The sequence below is a fragment of the Protomyctophum parallelum genome (assembly GCF_964188405.1).
Source record: "Protomyctophum parallelum genome assembly, chromosome: 3".
Lineage (NCBI taxonomy): Eukaryota > Metazoa > Chordata > Actinopteri > Myctophiformes > Myctophidae > Protomyctophum > Protomyctophum parallelum.
The window spans coordinates 17,098,368-17,117,009 of record NC_139698.1 but is presented as its reverse complement, the minus strand read 5'-3'; the positions used below and the strand labels follow the sequence as shown (position 1 = coordinate 17,117,009).

Sequence of the window (18,642 nt, the reverse complement as noted above, 5' to 3'; positions counted from 1 at the left end):
AGATATTTTAGATTGTAGCAGTGAGCCCAGTGTCTCTGATGTCATGGACACTGGGCTCACTTACTTCCTGGACTACAATTCCCATAATGCTTTGCGGCACTGCTCCTCCTTGTGGATAGAGGGAGGGCTGTCTTACTGAGACAACATGTAGTCCAGGAAGTAAGTGAGCCCGTTGTCCATGACATCAGAGACACGGGGCTCACTGCTACAATCTAAAATATCTAAAACCACATTACACACATAAAGACCTCCAGGAAAGTGTTCTAAAGCTCCTAAACGTCATTAACATATATGTTTTGGCAAAAAGGGTGAAGTGTCCCTTTAATAAAGGTTCCACTGCTTTTCAATGATCCTTTGTTCTATATTACAAAAACATTTCATTAATGAATTATTTATTCTAAATTTTATATTGAGTACCGGTAATTATATAAATGTACAGAAATGCATTGGGAGCTTGCATCAGTAAACAAGTCTCATACATCTAGCATGCATCAATGTTGTATGCTAGATCGAAAGGTGTGAGTGAAGCCAAAGGCCTGACTCACACCTTTGCATCTAGCATACAACATTGATGCATGCTAGATGCATGCTAGATGTAAATCAAGGGTAAGTGTCAATGCATCTCCAATGGGAGTCACATGGTTTGACACAACATTTTTGTTGTACGGCTTCCGGCTGTGTTTCGACTGCCCCCCTCCCCCTCATACAACAAAAATGTTGTGTCAAACCATTTGACTCCCATTGGAAATGAATTGAGAGCTTGCATCAGTCTGAGTCAATACGTCTCATACAACAAGCATACATCAATCTGTTGCGACTGTGTGAGTCAGGCCTAAGCCTGCAGCCCATAGAAGTGGAGCACAAGCCAGCTGGTCTGTCTGTACTGTAGCAGCAATCAGGGGATGCTTTTAAAGGTATATTCAGTGATTTCACTTAATTCAAATATCACTTATTTTTTTGTTTTGTTGTGATAATCCTCCCTACTATAGAGTGTGCTGGCCATATAAGGAGTTCCTCCCTGTCCCCAGTTAACCCCTGGGGGTCAAAAAACCTTAGGTTTCGTTTTTGACTCTCTATCCTGATTGGACGAAAGGCTGGGTCCCACAGCCAAAAACGAAACCTAAGGTTTTTTGAGTGAAATCACTGAATATACCTTTAAATGTTGTATGTCATTGCTGCTGTTTTATGAAAATTCCTTATTTGTACCAAATAAATATTCATATTTGTATTCTACCTGTCCTGCCTGTTAATCATGATAGCAGGGTTACATATGCTAGAAAAATATATTTTGGGTGCTTCCTACCAAACAAATTGATTTAATTTGAACACATTATTTTTGAAAATAAACTGGATTCTCAAATATGACTAGAGTAACTGCTCGCTCACAATACGACGTGAGCTTTTACATCTGCTATTTTCAACAACAAAAAATCTTATTGAGATTTAACTTAACTAAAATATTTTATACATTTTAACAGCACAAATCTTGTATGGGGTCCCTGGGCATAAATGTTTTCATATGGCGATCCTGTCCACAGACAAATTAACCTACTTGACAATACAACACTGATTTAAACAACATTAGGAAACAAGCGCAAAAGGTTTACATACGAGTCTTGTGTGCACTGCACTTGTGGCCATGGTAGTCTACCATACCTTTGATTGTGGCGCCATCTGGTGATAGAAAGTCGCTATCGCAACTAATACGCAAACCACTCTTTTGATCCTCTATACTTTCCGTAGTTACATGAAAGACAAACACACTTACTAGTGTTGTTGTGCTTTTATCCACCTCTCGTTTCGGTTTCTGGTTTTTATTCTTATTAAATGCTGTCTTACATCACATTATGGCCAGTCTGCAGTTTCCATATATAGGCAGAGATTGCCTTATCCACATTTTTACTTTCTTAAATGTGGACGACCTGTCCAACGTGTCCAGCGTTTGTAAGGTAAGGTGGAATTACATACTGCCTGGAGGCTAACCAAAATAGCTCTATGAAATTCACATAAAGAACGATATTATACGGTTGACGAGTGACACATTATAGGGCGGGTTAGCTCTGGTCAATAGCCTCGAGATCAAAAACATCTTGGAGAGAGGCGCGAGAGCAGCAGAAGTAACATAAAGAACAAGAATTGATGACATAGTCATAATTACCAGCTGCGTTATTCTATCTGCATACTTGTGCTATGCAGTGTGTGTGTGTGTGTGTGTGTGTGTGTGTGTGGAAACACAACATGTCCATGTGACTCTGTAAAGGTGACTTTAGACCAAACACACTTCTTCTCTCTGTCCGCATGGAAACCGCGACCTACAAATGGAAGTACCACCACAAATAAATGATAAACTCCTCCTAAACAATCTTCATCTGATGCAGAATAGACAACACTCCAACTGATGTTCACAAGGGATCTTTATTTACCCCACCGTGAAAAACTATAAATGAAACCACACAAACAAAACAACTTTTAACACAATGATTTATAAACACCATGGATGTGACTGTCATATTATGACATGTCATTTTTGACATTCACGCTGTATTTCCTTTTTCCATATTAATGAAATCCACATGTCACACAAACATACACGATGCAATGAAATATAACTGTACAAACAAAATAACAGGTAACACAATTGCAAGATGGTAACCATGGCAACGAATGGTGTCTGTTTCCTGTTTCTGCACAAGGAGGGCGAGTGTATTTCCAAACAGTTTTTTATACCCAGCACCCTAATCAAGGGAACTTGATTCAGTTGGAGGGGCACTTCCTGGCGAGGGAATCTCCCGAGAGCACTTCAAGTCAAGGGACTGGTTTCAGAAAGGGCCCTTCAGACTATAGTCAAATAAGACTACTTAAAGGCAGAGTATCACGCTGCCATCTACTTTGTCTCAGTTTAATTATGACAAAGTTGTGATAACATTCGAAAATACAACTAGGCTCTATTCACCTTTTGCATATGGCCCATAAGTCTTTGCATTTGTGTGTGCATAAGTTCCTCTTTCTCTTGCTGTGTTGCCAGTTTTGCAAGAGAAACAAGTGACCAGGTCTATGAAAACAACCACAAATGCAAATAGTTAATCTACAAGCTCACAGTGACACATCTGTTATTTAAAAACACATTGAGAATGAATCGAAATATTTTGAATATTTTTAAACATTTTAATAAAAAAGGCACAAAATATGTATGTCCGTGGACAATTATATTAATCTGGAGTTCCTTGATGTTAAGCAATGTGGAAGCAAGCCCAAATAAGCAACTGCTGTTCACTTTAGAATCAAGCCCAAAAAAAACATCCACCAGCAACTAACAATTATTGATTTGCAAGTGACTTTACAGAAAAAAAGAACAAGTCAATGGTTGCTTATAATAAACAGACATGGCAACGCGGTCTGAAGGACGCAATGCACACACAAGGATAGAATTCTGTATTCCTGTGCCCCCTCACTTGATGTGGCAGTGTCAAACTTGGCCTCTGACTTTGTCTCATTGCAGAATGAACTGCTAAATAGCAAACTGCTACTAAATGGCCACAAAACCAGGGCCATGCTATTTTCTCCAAATAGCCTAGTCAATGTCCCCTCAAATACCACCACTCTGGATGGAGTATCCATAGAATGGGTTGAGTTGTATAAATATCTTGGGATTTGGTTGGACAACAAGTTAAACTTCAAACACCACATTGATGCCTTGGCAAAAAAGCTTAAGTTCACGCTGAGTTTCTTCTACAGAATGAAGTCCTGCTTTTCTAATGTTTCTCGCAAAAAGCTGGTTACAGGCCTCTTCCTGTCGCAGCTTGATTATGGCGATACTGTCTACCGCTTTGCTAGTTCCTCAACTCTGAGCAAACTTGACCCCCTGTTTCATGGTGCATTGAGGTTCATAACCAATTCCCCCTATAGGACTCATCACTGTACTCTGTACGCCCTAGTGGGTTGGTATTCCTTAACGTCTTGCAGGTTGCTACGTTGGTATATTCTCATTTATAAAGCCATTCTTGGTAATCTCCCACGTTACATTGGTTCTAAATTTGAACTTGTCCAAAACTCTCTCAACCTCAAATCAAATGCTTGGTTACGCTATGTCGTGCCCCCAACAAAATCTGAGGCTGGATTTTTGTTTTTATCGGACCCTGGTCTTGGAATGACCTACAGACCAGACTCAAACTGGCTGCTGTGATTCCCCTAGTGCGCTTTAAAAGGATTGCCATGGGCAAACTTCCCATACACTGCTCCTGCTTTGACGTATAGCAAATGTCTGCTTACTTTTTAGTCTACTAGCAATTTCCGTTGCTTAATTTGTAAATGTATTAGTCCAAGTTGGTCGCGTTACTAAACGTTCCTGTTCTCCCTTTGAGCTTCTTCGGTAGTGGATACTGTATTTATGAGCATTGTATGTCTGTCCTGTTTTTTGTTTTGTTACTGGCAGAGCTGTGTCACTTATTTTTGCCTCGTCTTGGCCAGTTCACACTTGTAAAAGAGACTTCAGTCTCAATGTGTTTTTGACTGGTTAAATAAAGGTTAAATAAATAAAAAAGGAGCCCCAGTACCTTGGCGGGAAAAAACATGGATACAGCCTGTTCAATGCTGTGTGAAGTCGGAGCAGACTAGTGGCCTCCCACCACGTCGGGAGGGCTGACCCTTTGGACTTATTACTGGTCTGTGCCTAAATATATATTTTTTTCTAAATCGTTTTTTTTTAACTGGACATCCTTAGGGGTCTTTGATAGATATGCATCATTATTTTTAAAAGGAAATTTTCCTTGCTTCACACCCTTTAAAACTGTCAGATTGCAACAGTCTGGCATTTGTGTATCAGGGCACCATACACTGATACACAGCCAACGAAACAAAAACACATTGCAAAAAGCAGCCTGCAGTGCTGGTTTGCAGTGTGTTTCCAGTTCTGTTTAATATTAGTGACTTTTGGCTAGTTTTCCTGTAACATATAGCTTAATATCAATAGTTGTGCGTTGCTTTAGTTTGGGCTGCACTTGTTCTGCATCTGTTGGGATAAAAAGTTGTATTGCTTAAAGGGGAATACCACTCATTTTCAACATCTTTCTATGGAGTTGTGTGCACTGGAAATAATTAAAAGTCCCCCCATTCTGTGTTGCCTAGAACTGGAGGTCTGAAAAAAACAGTAACATTTTTGTGATGTCACTGAAATGTACTTCATAATGTTACTGATTTTTTTCAGACCTCCAGTTCTAGGCAACATAGAATGGGGGGGACTTTCATATTATATCCACACAACGACTCTAAGGTATATTAATGACAGTAAAATGTTGAACATGACTCATGAGTGGAATCCCGTAGTCACTATTCACTGAAAAAAAAAAAGGTTTCTCACTGTTCTCGGGTTGAATATTGATATGCGATTAATCAAGATTAATTAATTACAAAGCCTCTGATTAATTAGATTACTTTTTTCAATCGAGTCCCAGCTCTAGTTTGTTTACATCCATGGCATTCCAATAATACGCTTCATGAGTGGGTGTACAGATTTGGACCAATCAGATAATTTTATACTGACAAATGAGTCAAAACAAGACAACGTTGACATTTTGTTACAGCTTTTGCGGGTGCGAGCTTTCAGCTTCTGATGGTTTGGGGGAATAAACTGTTGGTTAATTAATCTTAAACCGCCTCCTACCAGATGGCAGGAGTTTAAGGAGATGGTGGGATATAATGTTACCATTTTTTATAATGGCATGCTATTATAGAAGCCATTGTTCTGGCATTAATACAAAACAATATTAAAACGTTTCAATATTGTTCGAAATGACCAAACATGCCTACTGATGATGTCACTGTTAGGCAAGTTTCTGAACTGACCAATGACCACAGCCCTACTCAGACGAGTAAACAAGTATGGTACCATAATGAGCATTAGTGAGTGCACTTACTGTAGAACCACAACCTTACACTCAATGGTTTCACTCTATCTTCATCATCTCTCTCCATATTCCCTTCTGCCCCTTCATCTTCTTTGTCTTATCTTAGACCTAGACTTTTTTTCCACATCCCTGTAGACCTTCCTATGTATTAATTTTACTTGAGTCATCTCCAGTATGTATATTGTTTATCTCCGAGAATGGCTGTTTCGATAGCTCTTTTATGGAACTTCATGTGACTGCATTTCATGTGTGTGATTTCAGGATTGGCTCGAAGCTGCACAGACCCCTTTGTTATGGAGGTGAGTTTTATCTTTAGGGCACCTCTAGGCTGCTGATGCAACCTGACAGCGTGTCACAGGTTCAATTATCGATCCCGACGACCTTTGCTGGAGTGTAACTCCCAATTTCTCTATCTCCCACTCATAGTGAGTTTAACATCGTCTAATGGAATCAGATAAGAGTTTTCTTTGGATGTACTGTACAGTATGTGCTGTCAAGGCCAGAAAGTCGTTTTTTTTTTAAACTCATAGGCATTACTGCATAACTTCCGGGTATGATGATGATGTCATGTGCATACCCTCTATTAAGGCAGAAAAATCAAAGAAAATTAATCCCTGAAAAAAAAAGTATATGAACTTGAATACTGTATGTGATTTATTCAGGGGGGGGTGTCTAACAAGTGTTGTTTTTGGCAGCAATTTTGATTTTAGTTTTAGTCATAGTCTCTTGAATAGTTTTCATTTAGTTTTAGTCACCTTTAGTGTTAGTCTAGTTTTAGTCTACTAAATATAGTTGATTTAGTCGACTAAAATGTATTTTGGTGGGCCTTGATGCCGTCGTAATGACTGTTTTTACACTTGCTGAAAATAGCCAATCTACAAGCTCACAGCGCTGTGAGCTTGTAGATCGGCTATTTTCAGTATGCAACCATTTGTAAAATGACTTACTGGGTGACTTACTGGATCTCTTGTCCACTAGTCCCTTCTTAACATTTTAGTCTTCATTTAGTTTCCATTTAGTTTTCTAAAAGGTTGTTGACGAAAAAATGTCGTCATAGTTTGTCGACGAAAACAACAATTGTCTCTAACATCTATGTGATGTCTTCAGGGGGCTGTGTGTCCGGCGCTGGGGGGTCTCTAACATGGCCGCGGTGGACAGCGAACAGGCGAGGGACGTGTGGAAGACGCACTTCCTGTATCGCATCCACCTGGAAACCAAGATGGCGAGAGGCAGTGAGCGCGACTACACCCACAAAACCCTGATCGGTCACACAGGTATATACCCTGTTCGCTAACACTTGATATGCATCCCATGTAGTACATACTAATAATTAGGGTTGTCCCGATTGGATCGGGTGATCGGAAATCGGCTCCCATCACATGCTTTTCAAAAGATCGGAATCGGGGAGAAAAGATCAGTTTTGTCAAATGTGAATCTCAAAGAAAGATGTATAACCAATGAGATTTTGTAAAAACTAGTTGTTTTCCTTCTGGTCCCAGTCAGAGGCGTGAAAGACACCTATGATGAAAACAATCGAAATGCAACCCCCGCTATGCATGATGGCATAGGTGTCTGTAGTACTCTCTCTGAATGAGAGAGATACTCTTTAAGAGTTTTAACTTGACTTCAGTTCTATAAGCTGTAGAACATTTTGCCTTTCAATAATTGAAAGGCAACACAACAGACTAGACTAGAGTGACATACATTAGGATATTTGCTATTGTGATATGGCATAAGTGTTATATAAAAATATAAAGATTGGCATCGGTATGTCTCGCAATCAAATGATCGGAATCGGATCGAGAGCAAAAAAACGTGATCGGGACATCCCTACTAATAATGCTTTATAATAATGATCATAACACATTATAAAGCGTGCATTATGGACATTGGATGCATAGCAAGTGCTATACCCACTAGGGCTGCGAATCTTTAGGTGTCCCACGATTCGATTCGATTCCGATTCTTGGGGTGATGATTCGATTCAAAAACAATCTTTTCGATTTTTCCGATTCTCGATTCAAAAAAGATTTTTTTTCCGATTCTAAAGCAGTTTTTTATTTTTATTAAAAACAATTAAATAGAATTTTAGCATGATCTACTCCAGTCTTCTGGCATGAAAGCAGAGTACATTTAGTAAAAAGCTTGTATAATTGTAAAGGTTTTATCAACTGAATGATTTAAACACACAAAGGTTAAATCCAAGAGTAAGAAATGTCTCATTTATTTAGCTTGCACAAATTTGAACCAGTACAAAAGTTACAAAATCTCTTCTCACTCAATACCAGAACAATACATTAGTATTAAAACAGGTGTAAAATAAATACAATTGGCAGGCTTAGCTTAGCTGGGTAGTAAATGCACTATGCAGAAACCCAGGCCATAATGCATTGCATGCATAGGTAGTACCTGTGCATGTTTCTTCTTTTTTTTTGCACAAATGTACCTGTCAGGTACAGGTACATTTGTGCAAGAAAAAAATAAAAAAAATAAATTAAAAAAATAAAAAGAAATCGATTTTTGGAAAATGAGAATCGATTCTGAATCGGACGGCATTAGAATCGCAATTCTAACTAGAATTTTGACAGCCCTAATACCCACTGTTCATATCAAGTCTCTTTCTATGATTTTTTTTCTCTACACTACAGGACCAATGGTGTTTTTAATTTTATTTGTTTTTACAAGTGGATTTTAATAATATAGTATTTTAGTATTCCTTTTTACTAGTTGATTGGAAGGCAGTGAAACATATTAGGCCTATGTACAATTTCGTTCACGTATGTATCTGCTGAATGACGTAGCAGGCCTGGCGCCACAGGGGTGCCAGAGGGGCCTCGGTTGCAAATTCTGCCCCCTCCGTTTAAGTGTTATGAAGTGTTTTCGTGAATATGAATGAGATGTGCCCCCTCGCCATTTTCAACTGTCCCCTCAGTCATTTCATCCTGGAGCCGAGCCTGTGACAAAGAACGATATATATCGAGCTGCTGTGGAGCAGGAACCATTCAACCTCTTAAAAACTATTATAATTTTGCTTTTAACCCATTTAGGCATGACGTCAAAATTAAAAAAAAATCTTCTAAATCCTTTACATTTTCTGAAATACCTGTTTCTATATCAGTGGTGCTCAATATTTCATGTCAAGGACCCAAAAAAATATATGTAATTGGCCACCGACCGCCAACTGAAAATATGTTGCATAGAAGCAAAGATTTGAGTTAAAAACTTTCGCTCTGAAAGAATATATATTCAAAGAGTTACGCCACATTTCACGATTTTTCTAAAATAGCAGACCTACAAGCTCATAGCGCTATGATCTGCTATTTTTTCAACAGCTAAAGTGTAACACAATGCTTAAAACACCAAAAAGGGTTCCCGCCCAGAATGGGTTAAAGTCACGGCTCGATTCCATTTACGCTTGTGTTCATTTATTTATTATGTTATATTATGTAAAGAAAACCTGGTGATGCGCCCCTTTGCCGCTGTAACCTCATATTGTATTTGTGGGATGTTTGCCACCATCAAGGCAGAGTAGGTTGGTTTGGTGTACAGTGCCTCAGGGGTAGAGTGGCCGGATGGTAAGCGTTAGGTTGCCAGTTCGAACTACGAACCCGTGGGTTCCCCCAGAGTCAGTGTCGAAGTGTCCTTTAGCAAGACACTTGAACCCCAAATTGCTCCCGATGTGCTGTTAGGTGCCTTGCATGGTTTCCGCCGCCATCGGTGTATGGATGTGTGCCTTGGATAAAGGCGCTATATAAATGCACCATATACCTCCAGAGAACAGACCCAACACTGTCTGTCTGTCTGTCTGTCTGTCTGTCTGTCTGTCTACCATCCAGGCAGAGTGGTTGGTTTGGTGTACCTCCAGAAGAACAACCCCACCACTGCGGACCCTTGGAGTTTCAGGAGCACCTTCTGCACTGCCTCCACTGACGGGACAGTTCGAGCTTGGGATGTCAAAGATGTTAGTAAACATAACGTTACATTTCATACGGTAGCTTTCCACTGGCACCAGAAAAAGAGTTAAATAGGGAGAAAGAATGCATGCTAAATGATGTTTTTGTACTAAAAGTAAAACACAACCAGTAATGGCATAATGTCAACAGCTTACCATTATTGTTTCTTTTTATTTTATTTTATTTTGCAATGATGCGTAGTTCATGATGTATTGTGGACATTAAAGTGAACTGAACGTGCTTTTGTTTAGGGAGTGGAGTTGTGGTGCAGTCCCGTGCAGAGTCCCCTAAGAAGCATCGTCAGTGTTATGGAGCATGGACTAGTGTTCACGTCCGACTCCTCCGGGCTCATCAAGAGCTGGCACGCTCACACTGGACAGGAGATGGCGTCCTACCCCACTGCATCGACACACTGCACATTACTACTGTACACTATTAACAACAGCCACTTTATCTCGGCAAGTTGCCAACCACTTCCTCGGATCTTTGCTTACGTTAGCTTTTATTTAGTTCTCGGGTTTCTATTCTAAAATATAATAATGAAATATAAATCAATTTGAGGCGTTGCAATTGTAATAAGCAAAATTCATCGCCCTTTAATCGCATATCAATATATGACCTGGGAAGTAATTTTTTGTATTTATTTTTTTATTTTATTTAAAACTGATTTTTGTATACGAGTGAATCAATGAGTGAGTTTTTTTTAAATAAAAATGTCCCATCCACTGGGCCAAGCAAAGCTGTCTGATCGGCTGATGTACGTATGATGTACGACTGATATGTGTCCAGTGAGAGAGGTTATGTAATGCAAAAACGAAGTGCGATTAAATTGCGTCATTTGTTTTTCTTCGCGTTACTGTTTCCGTAATGAATTAATCGAAATGAATCAGTTAAAGTCCCAGCCCTGATAATAACACTAAGCACTCTCTTTGATTGAAATCTTTTTCAGGTGGGGACCGATTCAGGAACTGTGGAAACACTAACTGGTATAACTGGTCCTGTTTGGTCCAAACGGTCCAGTCTAGTGGTGTGTGAGCCCTTTGTCAAAGTCAATTTACTAGTACTCTCTCCTGACAAGAAATGGATCTTTGCTGGAAGCAAAGGCAATCGTGATTCAAGTCCAAAGGTAATTGTAGTCTGTGTTTCCTGATTATGTAAGCGCCTTAATTCGCTCTCTAATTCTTGCACATACATTTAACTTTTAGACATACGACATGCGACACATCTGCTGCATAATTGCCAACTACCTATGCCGTCACAAAAGGGACATAGCGGCCGATGTGCAGCACATTATCAGTCACATTGCTTATATACAGTACTGTAAAAGTTTAGCTTTATTGTTACAAGCTTCTGTTGTGTGATGTGCCTGGCAGGTCTTCTGGGCTGACAGCCTGACTAAGGAAGATCCTCTGTGCCAGAGTCTGCACAGAAGAATGCAGTCGATCATAGGGTGCCACGCAGCCGTCTTCATGCCCGACCATCCTGCTCGCCTGGCTGTTGTCTATAAAGACTCCAACTTGAACTACAGCCTCATTGTGCAGGATATCAGCATGAAACAATCCAAATCCAAGTCAGAGATTCAGGGTACGAATGATTTTCAACTCAACCATTATAGAGACTACAATATAGAGTCCACTATCAGTCTGTGAACCATTAAGCCTAATTTCAACCGAAAAATGTGTCCCATGGCATGACACATTTTTGTTCTTTCAGTAGCAAATCTGAAGTTACTTAAAACCACTGGTGATCAATGTTGGGTCTGGGCACACTCTGTAACACTGAGAGTGTCCATTTGGTCCCATGAGGATGTTCTGTGTAGATTGATGAATTGAATGCGGACCTCAATGGAAACAAGTCCTCAGGACCTTTTTGTGTTATCGTTTTAGCCTTTATGTCTGACTGTACCTCGTGCTGTTTACATTTCTGACTAATTATTCAATTGATCAATTGGGATCCCAGAGATAGTGGTTTCCGGCGAGTCGCCGGTCCGTAATGGTTGACAAATGACAGAGTTAACGTGTGGTGTTGCCCTCTACTGTACTGTCACTGTACTGTAACACCCCAAATCATCATATATTCCGTTAATATGTGTGCTGTGCAACAGTGACACTTGGTTGTAAAACGCAATTTTTGTGCTCGGGACAGACCCAGCCAGCCAGGGACCCAGGGACACACATAGCTGTCTATTCGCTATATTCAGACCTCAGCCATCTTGCCAGCAAGGTGATACCTAGGTGATACTTCCCATTCATCCAAACAGAAAAGTCCTCTCTAATTATATTAAACAACGTCAGAATCACCAACATTGCAGCTGTAGGGAAAGCTTGAAGTGTTTGTTTCATAAAAATCCACCGTAGACATGTTATGAGCTACTTCCTTCCAGATTATTATTATCAGAGTATGGAAGCGCTCGTTATCAGTAAAGCAATCTCCTGCTGCCTCCTGCATTATGTTCACATTCAAAACAGGTGGTATGCATGGGCTGTTGAGTGATAGTCAACAAGCACTTCCAAACTCCAGCACTTAGAAAAAAAATCATCTGCAAGGAGTTTATTGACAGGAAGTAGCTCATTGTAACGAAAAAGCCTTGTGCACTCCTTCAAGGACAGGTGCGTCGGAGCCGGCAACCAAGAAAACCAAGAAAAGGGTCCCGCACACTGTCTTTCACTTGTAGAGTAGTACCGGTAGTTTTATTAGATGACAAATCTAACATGAAAAGAAACATGACATTTCATCTCTGCGTTTTGTTGGCATCGAGGCAGTTCCTCTGCCACCTCGAGGTGGAGACCATGATCTCCTTTTAAAGAGACGTGAGGCTTTCTGGATCTCCACTCTAAATACTCTAGCCCCTAAAGATTTAAATGACGAATTATTATTGAATGTGATGCTGTGATATTTTAAGATTATTTATGTCTCCTTTGTCCTTTGTGATACTGTTTGCTATGCTGTTTTTTCCTGTTGTTTATTTCTTCTTACTCAACGTTACAGCCCAAATTCTTTCTATTGACCGCTCCTGATGTCCCCCTATAGGCCAGACCCAGATACCCACTTGGTCTATAGGCCTATATAGACAACCAGTAGTGTCTATAATAGACTGAATATTCTGTTATTGACTGCTGCAAATGTATTTGTGTCATAGTTTTTACTATGGATTTATAAGATACTATACCTTTGCCTACCTGTAGGGCTTTATGGGTGGTTCCCTCTCCATGGTAACAGAAGGAAGTAGCTCATAAAATGTCTACAGTGGATTTTTATGAAACAAACACTTTGCAGATTGAATGAAAGAGGATAATTCAAGCTTTCCCTACAGCTGATGTTGACGTTGTTTAATATGATTAGATAGGACTTATCTGTTTGGATGAATGGGCTGTCTATGGGAAGTATCACTGGCAAGATGGCTGCAGTCTGAATATGGCCTAGGAGTGGTTGCACCACTCAAATAAGGTATCAAATGGGGATCCGTGACCTAATGTTTATCAAATTGGGGGTCTTTGAAATTTGAACAGTTAAGAATCTCTGCTTTAATAATGTATGCATTTGAAAGCACACCTTGCTTTTCATTTTGAACCTTCCTAATTGTAGTGAAGAAGCTGAGGAACTCTAGCCTGTGTTTGAACAACAAAGTACACAACATTTTGCTGGAGGCCAAGGACAGCGACACACTAGTGCTGTCAGATGGCGAAGAGTTCCAGGTCCATTTTAAGGAGGGGATGTGCACCAAATTCCGTCACAGAGACATTTTGTCCATGTCTGTGGTAGGCTCTTCTGTTATTGTGTAATATTATATTGTTGGTGCCTGTCTGGCAGAAACCTGGTACTGTACCTCAATGGCATGGAAATAGCTGATCGACAATACTTAAGGCTCATTCATAGTCTGGATTTTCGGTGGTGAGGTGACCACCGCTCCGGTGGTGAGGTGACCACCGGAGCTGAAATAACGTTGAGCGGTGGTGAGTAAAAACAGAGAAGGGCTGGAGCGGTGGCGGTTGTTTGCTCTTCACCGCGGCTCGTGACGTCATGTTGTAGTTCGTTGGTCACCTCACCACCGAAAATCCAGACTATGAATAACGCTTAAGTCTGTCTGTGGGGTATATAAATGTCACAGTTTCTGAATAAGTCATTGTTTTTTTTTTAATGTTCGTGTTTTTATGTCATGTGAAAGCAGGGAATCATAGCTTCATATTGACATATTGGTTGTTCAGTTTGGCCAACCAGTTTTGGAGATATGGCTTATAGCTTACACAACCTTTTTGGTGTAGTACTCAGAGGAGCACCTGGAGGAGTTACTTGGTGCTCCTAAAATGCGGCGACCCGTCTCGCCGGATGGATAAAAGAGGGATGCATGAATAACTTATAGCAAAACGATATTTATTGGATAAGTGGGGACTGGGGAGTCAATGGAGAGTATTGCAACTCTAGATTCATCCCATTATACAAAAAAAATTAGAGTTGCAAATCAGCTATTGCCTATTTGTTTAACATAAGTACGGCGAAGCATACGTCAGGCTTCCCTTTTGTTTTTAGCCGAGGCGATGTACACACAGTCAACACTGAGTCAGACAGTCAGACACACATGGCTCCTCGGTGCAAAATAAACGGTGTAAACTACCCGACTTTACGATAATAAGGGACAGTATGTCGGGACACACTGTTGTCATGTTGATAAGCTTCATATTGTGCAGCAGCAGCGCCAGTCCGTGAGAGACGGCATCGCACATGAGCAACTTGCTCCAGCACCCGGAAAACAAGCAGTGAGCAGCATGGAATCCTCCCCATAGAGTGGATCCTCCCTCGTTTGACTAAGGACGTGCTGTGATTAGCCACAATGGCCAGTGCACTTATGCAAGACGTGCTGTGATTGGCCAGTAGTAGCTACTTTGAGTGGCAGTCAGTGGGAAATGCTCTCGCCACAGAATTTACTAGTATTCTGGCCATGATAATAATGCTGTTGGTATGCAGAAGCGCTTCCCGGCGCTTGATTGACAGCGCATTATGAATTTTGACGGCGCACTGGCGCACCACTTATGTGCAGCCCTGCTTATAGAGTAATGTCTTGCGGAAAAGAGCAAGTTGAGAAAACAGGCTTGAAACTTGAAAGGTTCACTTCTGTGGACTCTTTACATTACACCTAGCTAATAGCTACATGTTTAAGCATTTATTTCATATTTACTTGTCAATATAAGCTCTGACATTAATTTCAGACATGCTCTAGTACAGTATGTGAACTCATTTTGCATTTTTTTTAAATCAGTTTTTCTGAATAGTTAGTCTTGCCGCCATGACTGTCTCTGTATCAAAAAGAGTCACACATGTTTAACCAATGAAAAGTATTAACAAGAGCTTCAAACAACAACTTTTTTTTTACATGCAAGGTTTCTGCCAAACAGACGCTATTATACAATCCACTTTATTGTAGGTTTGTATTTACATGCAATTTGTGTTTTATAGGATCGCTTCCGTATGGTGGTGGCATCTCACGTCTACCTAAAGGTGTTCACATGGAAACAATGGGAAGCATTGAACGAGCAACCGTATGAACGATACCAATTAGGAGGTTCTCTGCATTTGTTCAGGTATGGAGGACTAACCAGCGGTTCCCACACGTTTTAGCTGGATACCCAAAAGAGAAGTTGTATGTCTCCCTTGGGAACCCGACCCAGTGGTTTAAGCACTGAATACGTCCCTTTTTGTGCACGCGCAGTTCGAGTATTTCCAGGTGGCCACCAAGGGTTCAGTCACTACGGAATCTTCTTGCATGCAGGTTGCAAAATCTGCATTGAGTTGTATTATTACAAACCTACCTTAACTCTTTTGCTAGCTGCTCCCAGTTCCAGGTGCCACCATACGCGTTCACTTTAAGAGTCTGTGTTTGCCCGCCCCCCCACACACACTCGCTACACACACTTTAGTATCATTGGCACAAGCACACACTGTTTACCTTTCGTCAGAAGCTTTTACATGGCGGGAGCGTTGTGGTACAAAGGCACACATTAAATCAGAAATGTGGATGGCAGAAGATCCACCAAGGACAAGCTCTCCTGGATTACGATTTATGGACGTTTGAAAATCCTCCTTTCAACTGCGTTACACGGTTATTACATTTTCAATCCCATAGCTGGAGTGGTGCCGTGTTGCCATGGCAACCGGACCGTATATATACGGACCTGGGATATGAAGTCCCCTAGCGGCAGGGTCGTGGCGCAAAAATAATTAGAGATTACCTAGTACAGGATAGAGTATGAACTCATTGGCTGTATTGCACACACAAATGCAGACTATTCATCTTCTGTTGATGGCTTTATTTTCAGATTTTACATACAGTTACACATTTTTCCCCAAAGTCATTAAAACATCGGCAAAAGTACTGTGATTATTGAGTAAATGTTTCCAAAATATAATGATGTAATGATGTAATGACGTTTGAATTTGGTTAGTAAATACATATTTTCTTTGCTGACTATTTTCAGTCAGACTTCTCAAATCAAGATGTGCTTCAACGGTACTTTTTTTTTACATTAATCAGCCATGTGCAGCCCTAACATAGGCCTACTTGTCTTATTCCACCTTCTGCCGTGTTTTGTGTCAGGGATGTGCACACATAGACATCAAAGGGGGCTTCACCCCCTGCCCTTTTACCCGTCTGTAAAACAACTGCCCTTTCCAGACCATGAATGCAGCATTTACTATGGTGAAAGAAATGCCCCTCCTTTCCATGCCGCATTTAGGAGAATTGCTGAACTTGGAACACAGCATTTTGCGTTGGAACAAATTTGTTTCGAAATCCATGTCGTTACACCGCAATAAAGAGTGCTGGATTGCGACCCGAAAATAGCTGATCTACAAGCTCTCAACGCATTGCAGCGTGACGCGTTGTGAGCTTGTAGATCTGCTATTTTCACTATTTTTGTCCAAAATTTGCCCTCTTACGGGATTTCAGCCCCTGCCTCTCTAACACTCTCTGCACGTCCCTGTTTTGTATCCATGTCAGGCACAACCGGGCCTTCACTCACGTGGTCTGTGACTACTCCAGCATTGTGGGCGCAGTACAATGCAACAGTGGGAGAGACGAGCTGGTGGCCTTCTCTTTCACCCCCTGAAGAGAAAAATGCACCTCATGAAAAACTATTTACACTGTCTGTCCACTACAGTAGCTTTTGCTTCTGCACGCACGCACGCACATGCACACACATGAAGTGTATTATCTGGTTGGGCCGCCATCGAGTGAATGAAGACTGGTTCAGCAAGGTCTTAACATAGTTCATTTATTATAAAATGAGTTACAAGATTACATGGGAAAGGGAAGGGGAAGGAGAGGTGAGTACTGAAAAACGGGACCTATACGAGACGGGTCTAAACAGCACTGAAAACATGTTCCCTTTGTCTCCACTTATATATTCCGTCAATGCATTCATGTCAATGCACGTGCACGGTTCTGGCGTGCATTCATACGTTCACAAAGTGTGTGCGTTTAAGGACTTTGGCTTTTAGCCTATCAGGATATTCCACGATATTGCCATGACCTCATCACTCAGCCCTTTCGGTGTGTGCGTCTGTATCTATGTGTGTTCGGCCCAATCCAAACCCTCCGCGACTTACTTGAGGTCTCCTGTTACTGCCCATGGTCGACCAGCACCCCTGTCGTGCGTGTTTCGTGCCTGGGAGTGTGCGTGTGTGTGTGTGTGTGTGTGTGTGTGTGTCTGGGTGGTGTGCGCGTGTGTGCGCGTTCATGTGTGTGCGTGTGTGTTTATACTATTCAGGACAGAACTCTTACTGAAAACGAGTCCTGATCACTACCATAAGGCCTAGACATCCTGGGCCCTATCTGGATGTGAACTGAACATTGTAACCAAGTTGTGAAATACATGACATACCCAACAATTTGTGAAATAGATGTAAGTGATGTAAGTCTAAATATCTTGTGTGTGTGTGTGTGTGTGTGTGTGTGTGTGCGATTTTGTGTATGTGTTTGTGAGTCTATGTGCGTGCGTGTGTGTGCGTGTGTGTGTGTGTGTGTGTGTGTGTGTGAGTGTGTGTATGTGTGTGAGTCTATGTTGCGTGCGTGTGTATGAGTGTGTGTGTGAATGTAAGTCTAATGTGTGTGTGTTTGCATGCGCGCGTGTGTCTGCGTGCATGTGTGTGCACGTGTACCTTACAAATTACTCTACACACACACACACACACACACACACACACACACTGGTCTTTTTGGAGACAGCTTTGGTAGCTGCGTTTTCTGTTAGAACAGCTATCTTTTTACTCATATTTTCTACTTTTATAATATTTTCTTTTCTTTTAATTTTCATTCATTCAATTTTCAATTTCAAGTTTGCTTTTTTTCTGATTAATTTGTATTTTTGTTTGTAAAATGAGTGTTTAGCTTCATAAATATGCTGTTGTTACACATTTGTTTATAAATGTTCAAACAAATAAAAAATATATTAACTAGAAAGATGCATTTCTGGAAAAAAAAAAGTGTGGTTGCCTCAATCGCTAATATAAACCCATGACAGTAATTTTGCTAGCCAATAGAGCTTCGCATTCCCGCCCCCTCGAGAGACCCGGAAAATAAATCGCCGTTCATTTTCCTCATAGGCATTTCGTAAAATATTTATTTAAAGACTGTTACGCCACGGACAAAGCCAACTCGGATCGTGACAAATCATGACAATGAACACAATATTTTGGGCCGATCAAATCATTAGAAAGAAGAAAATAAAGGCAGGAGACAACACTATTTGTTTTGTTTTTCTTCTCATAAATTATTTGATCGGCCCAAAACATTG

General features: G+C 40.8%; 2 protein-coding genes across 2 annotated transcripts in view; both read left to right on the top strand.

Moving 5' to 3' along the window:
• LOC310856562 (zinc finger and BTB domain-containing protein 24-like) overlaps positions 1 to 18,642 on the top strand; it is a gene marked incomplete at its 3' end in the record, with an annotated part of 81,869 nt that overhangs the window by 46,168 nt on the left and 17,059 nt on the right. The gene's annotated exons all lie outside the window — the stretch shown is intronic.
• Positions 1,781 to 17,041, top strand: LOC310856814 (F-box/WD repeat-containing protein 12-like). Its single transcript, XM_083762305.1, has 10 exons — positions 1,781 to 1,949; positions 6,165 to 6,202; positions 7,011 to 7,177; positions 9,740 to 9,864; positions 10,108 to 10,314; positions 10,806 to 10,982; positions 11,230 to 11,440; positions 13,442 to 13,614; positions 15,308 to 15,432; positions 16,848 to 17,041. The coding sequence occupies exons 1-10, from the start codon at positions 1,848 to 1,850 to the stop codon at positions 16,954 to 16,956; spliced, it is 1,434 nt and encodes a 477-aa protein (XP_083618431.1). The 5' UTR covers positions 1,781 to 1,847; the 3' UTR covers positions 16,957 to 17,041.

Excerpts from the sequence above, each read along its gene's own strand:
- LOC310856814 (XM_083762305.1), top strand. The coding sequence starts at position 1,848 with ATGGCCAGTCTGCAGTTTCCATATATAGGCAGAGATTGCCTTATCCAC. Across the intron at positions 9,865-10,107 it reads GAGCTTGGGATGTCAAAGAT|GGAGTGGAGTTGTGGTGCAG; the intron begins GTTAGTAAACAT and ends GCTTTTGTTTAG. Across the intron at positions 11,441-13,441 it reads ATCCAAGTCAGAGATTCAGG|TGAAGAAGCTGAGGAACTCT; the intron begins GTACGAATGATT and ends TCCTAATTGTAG.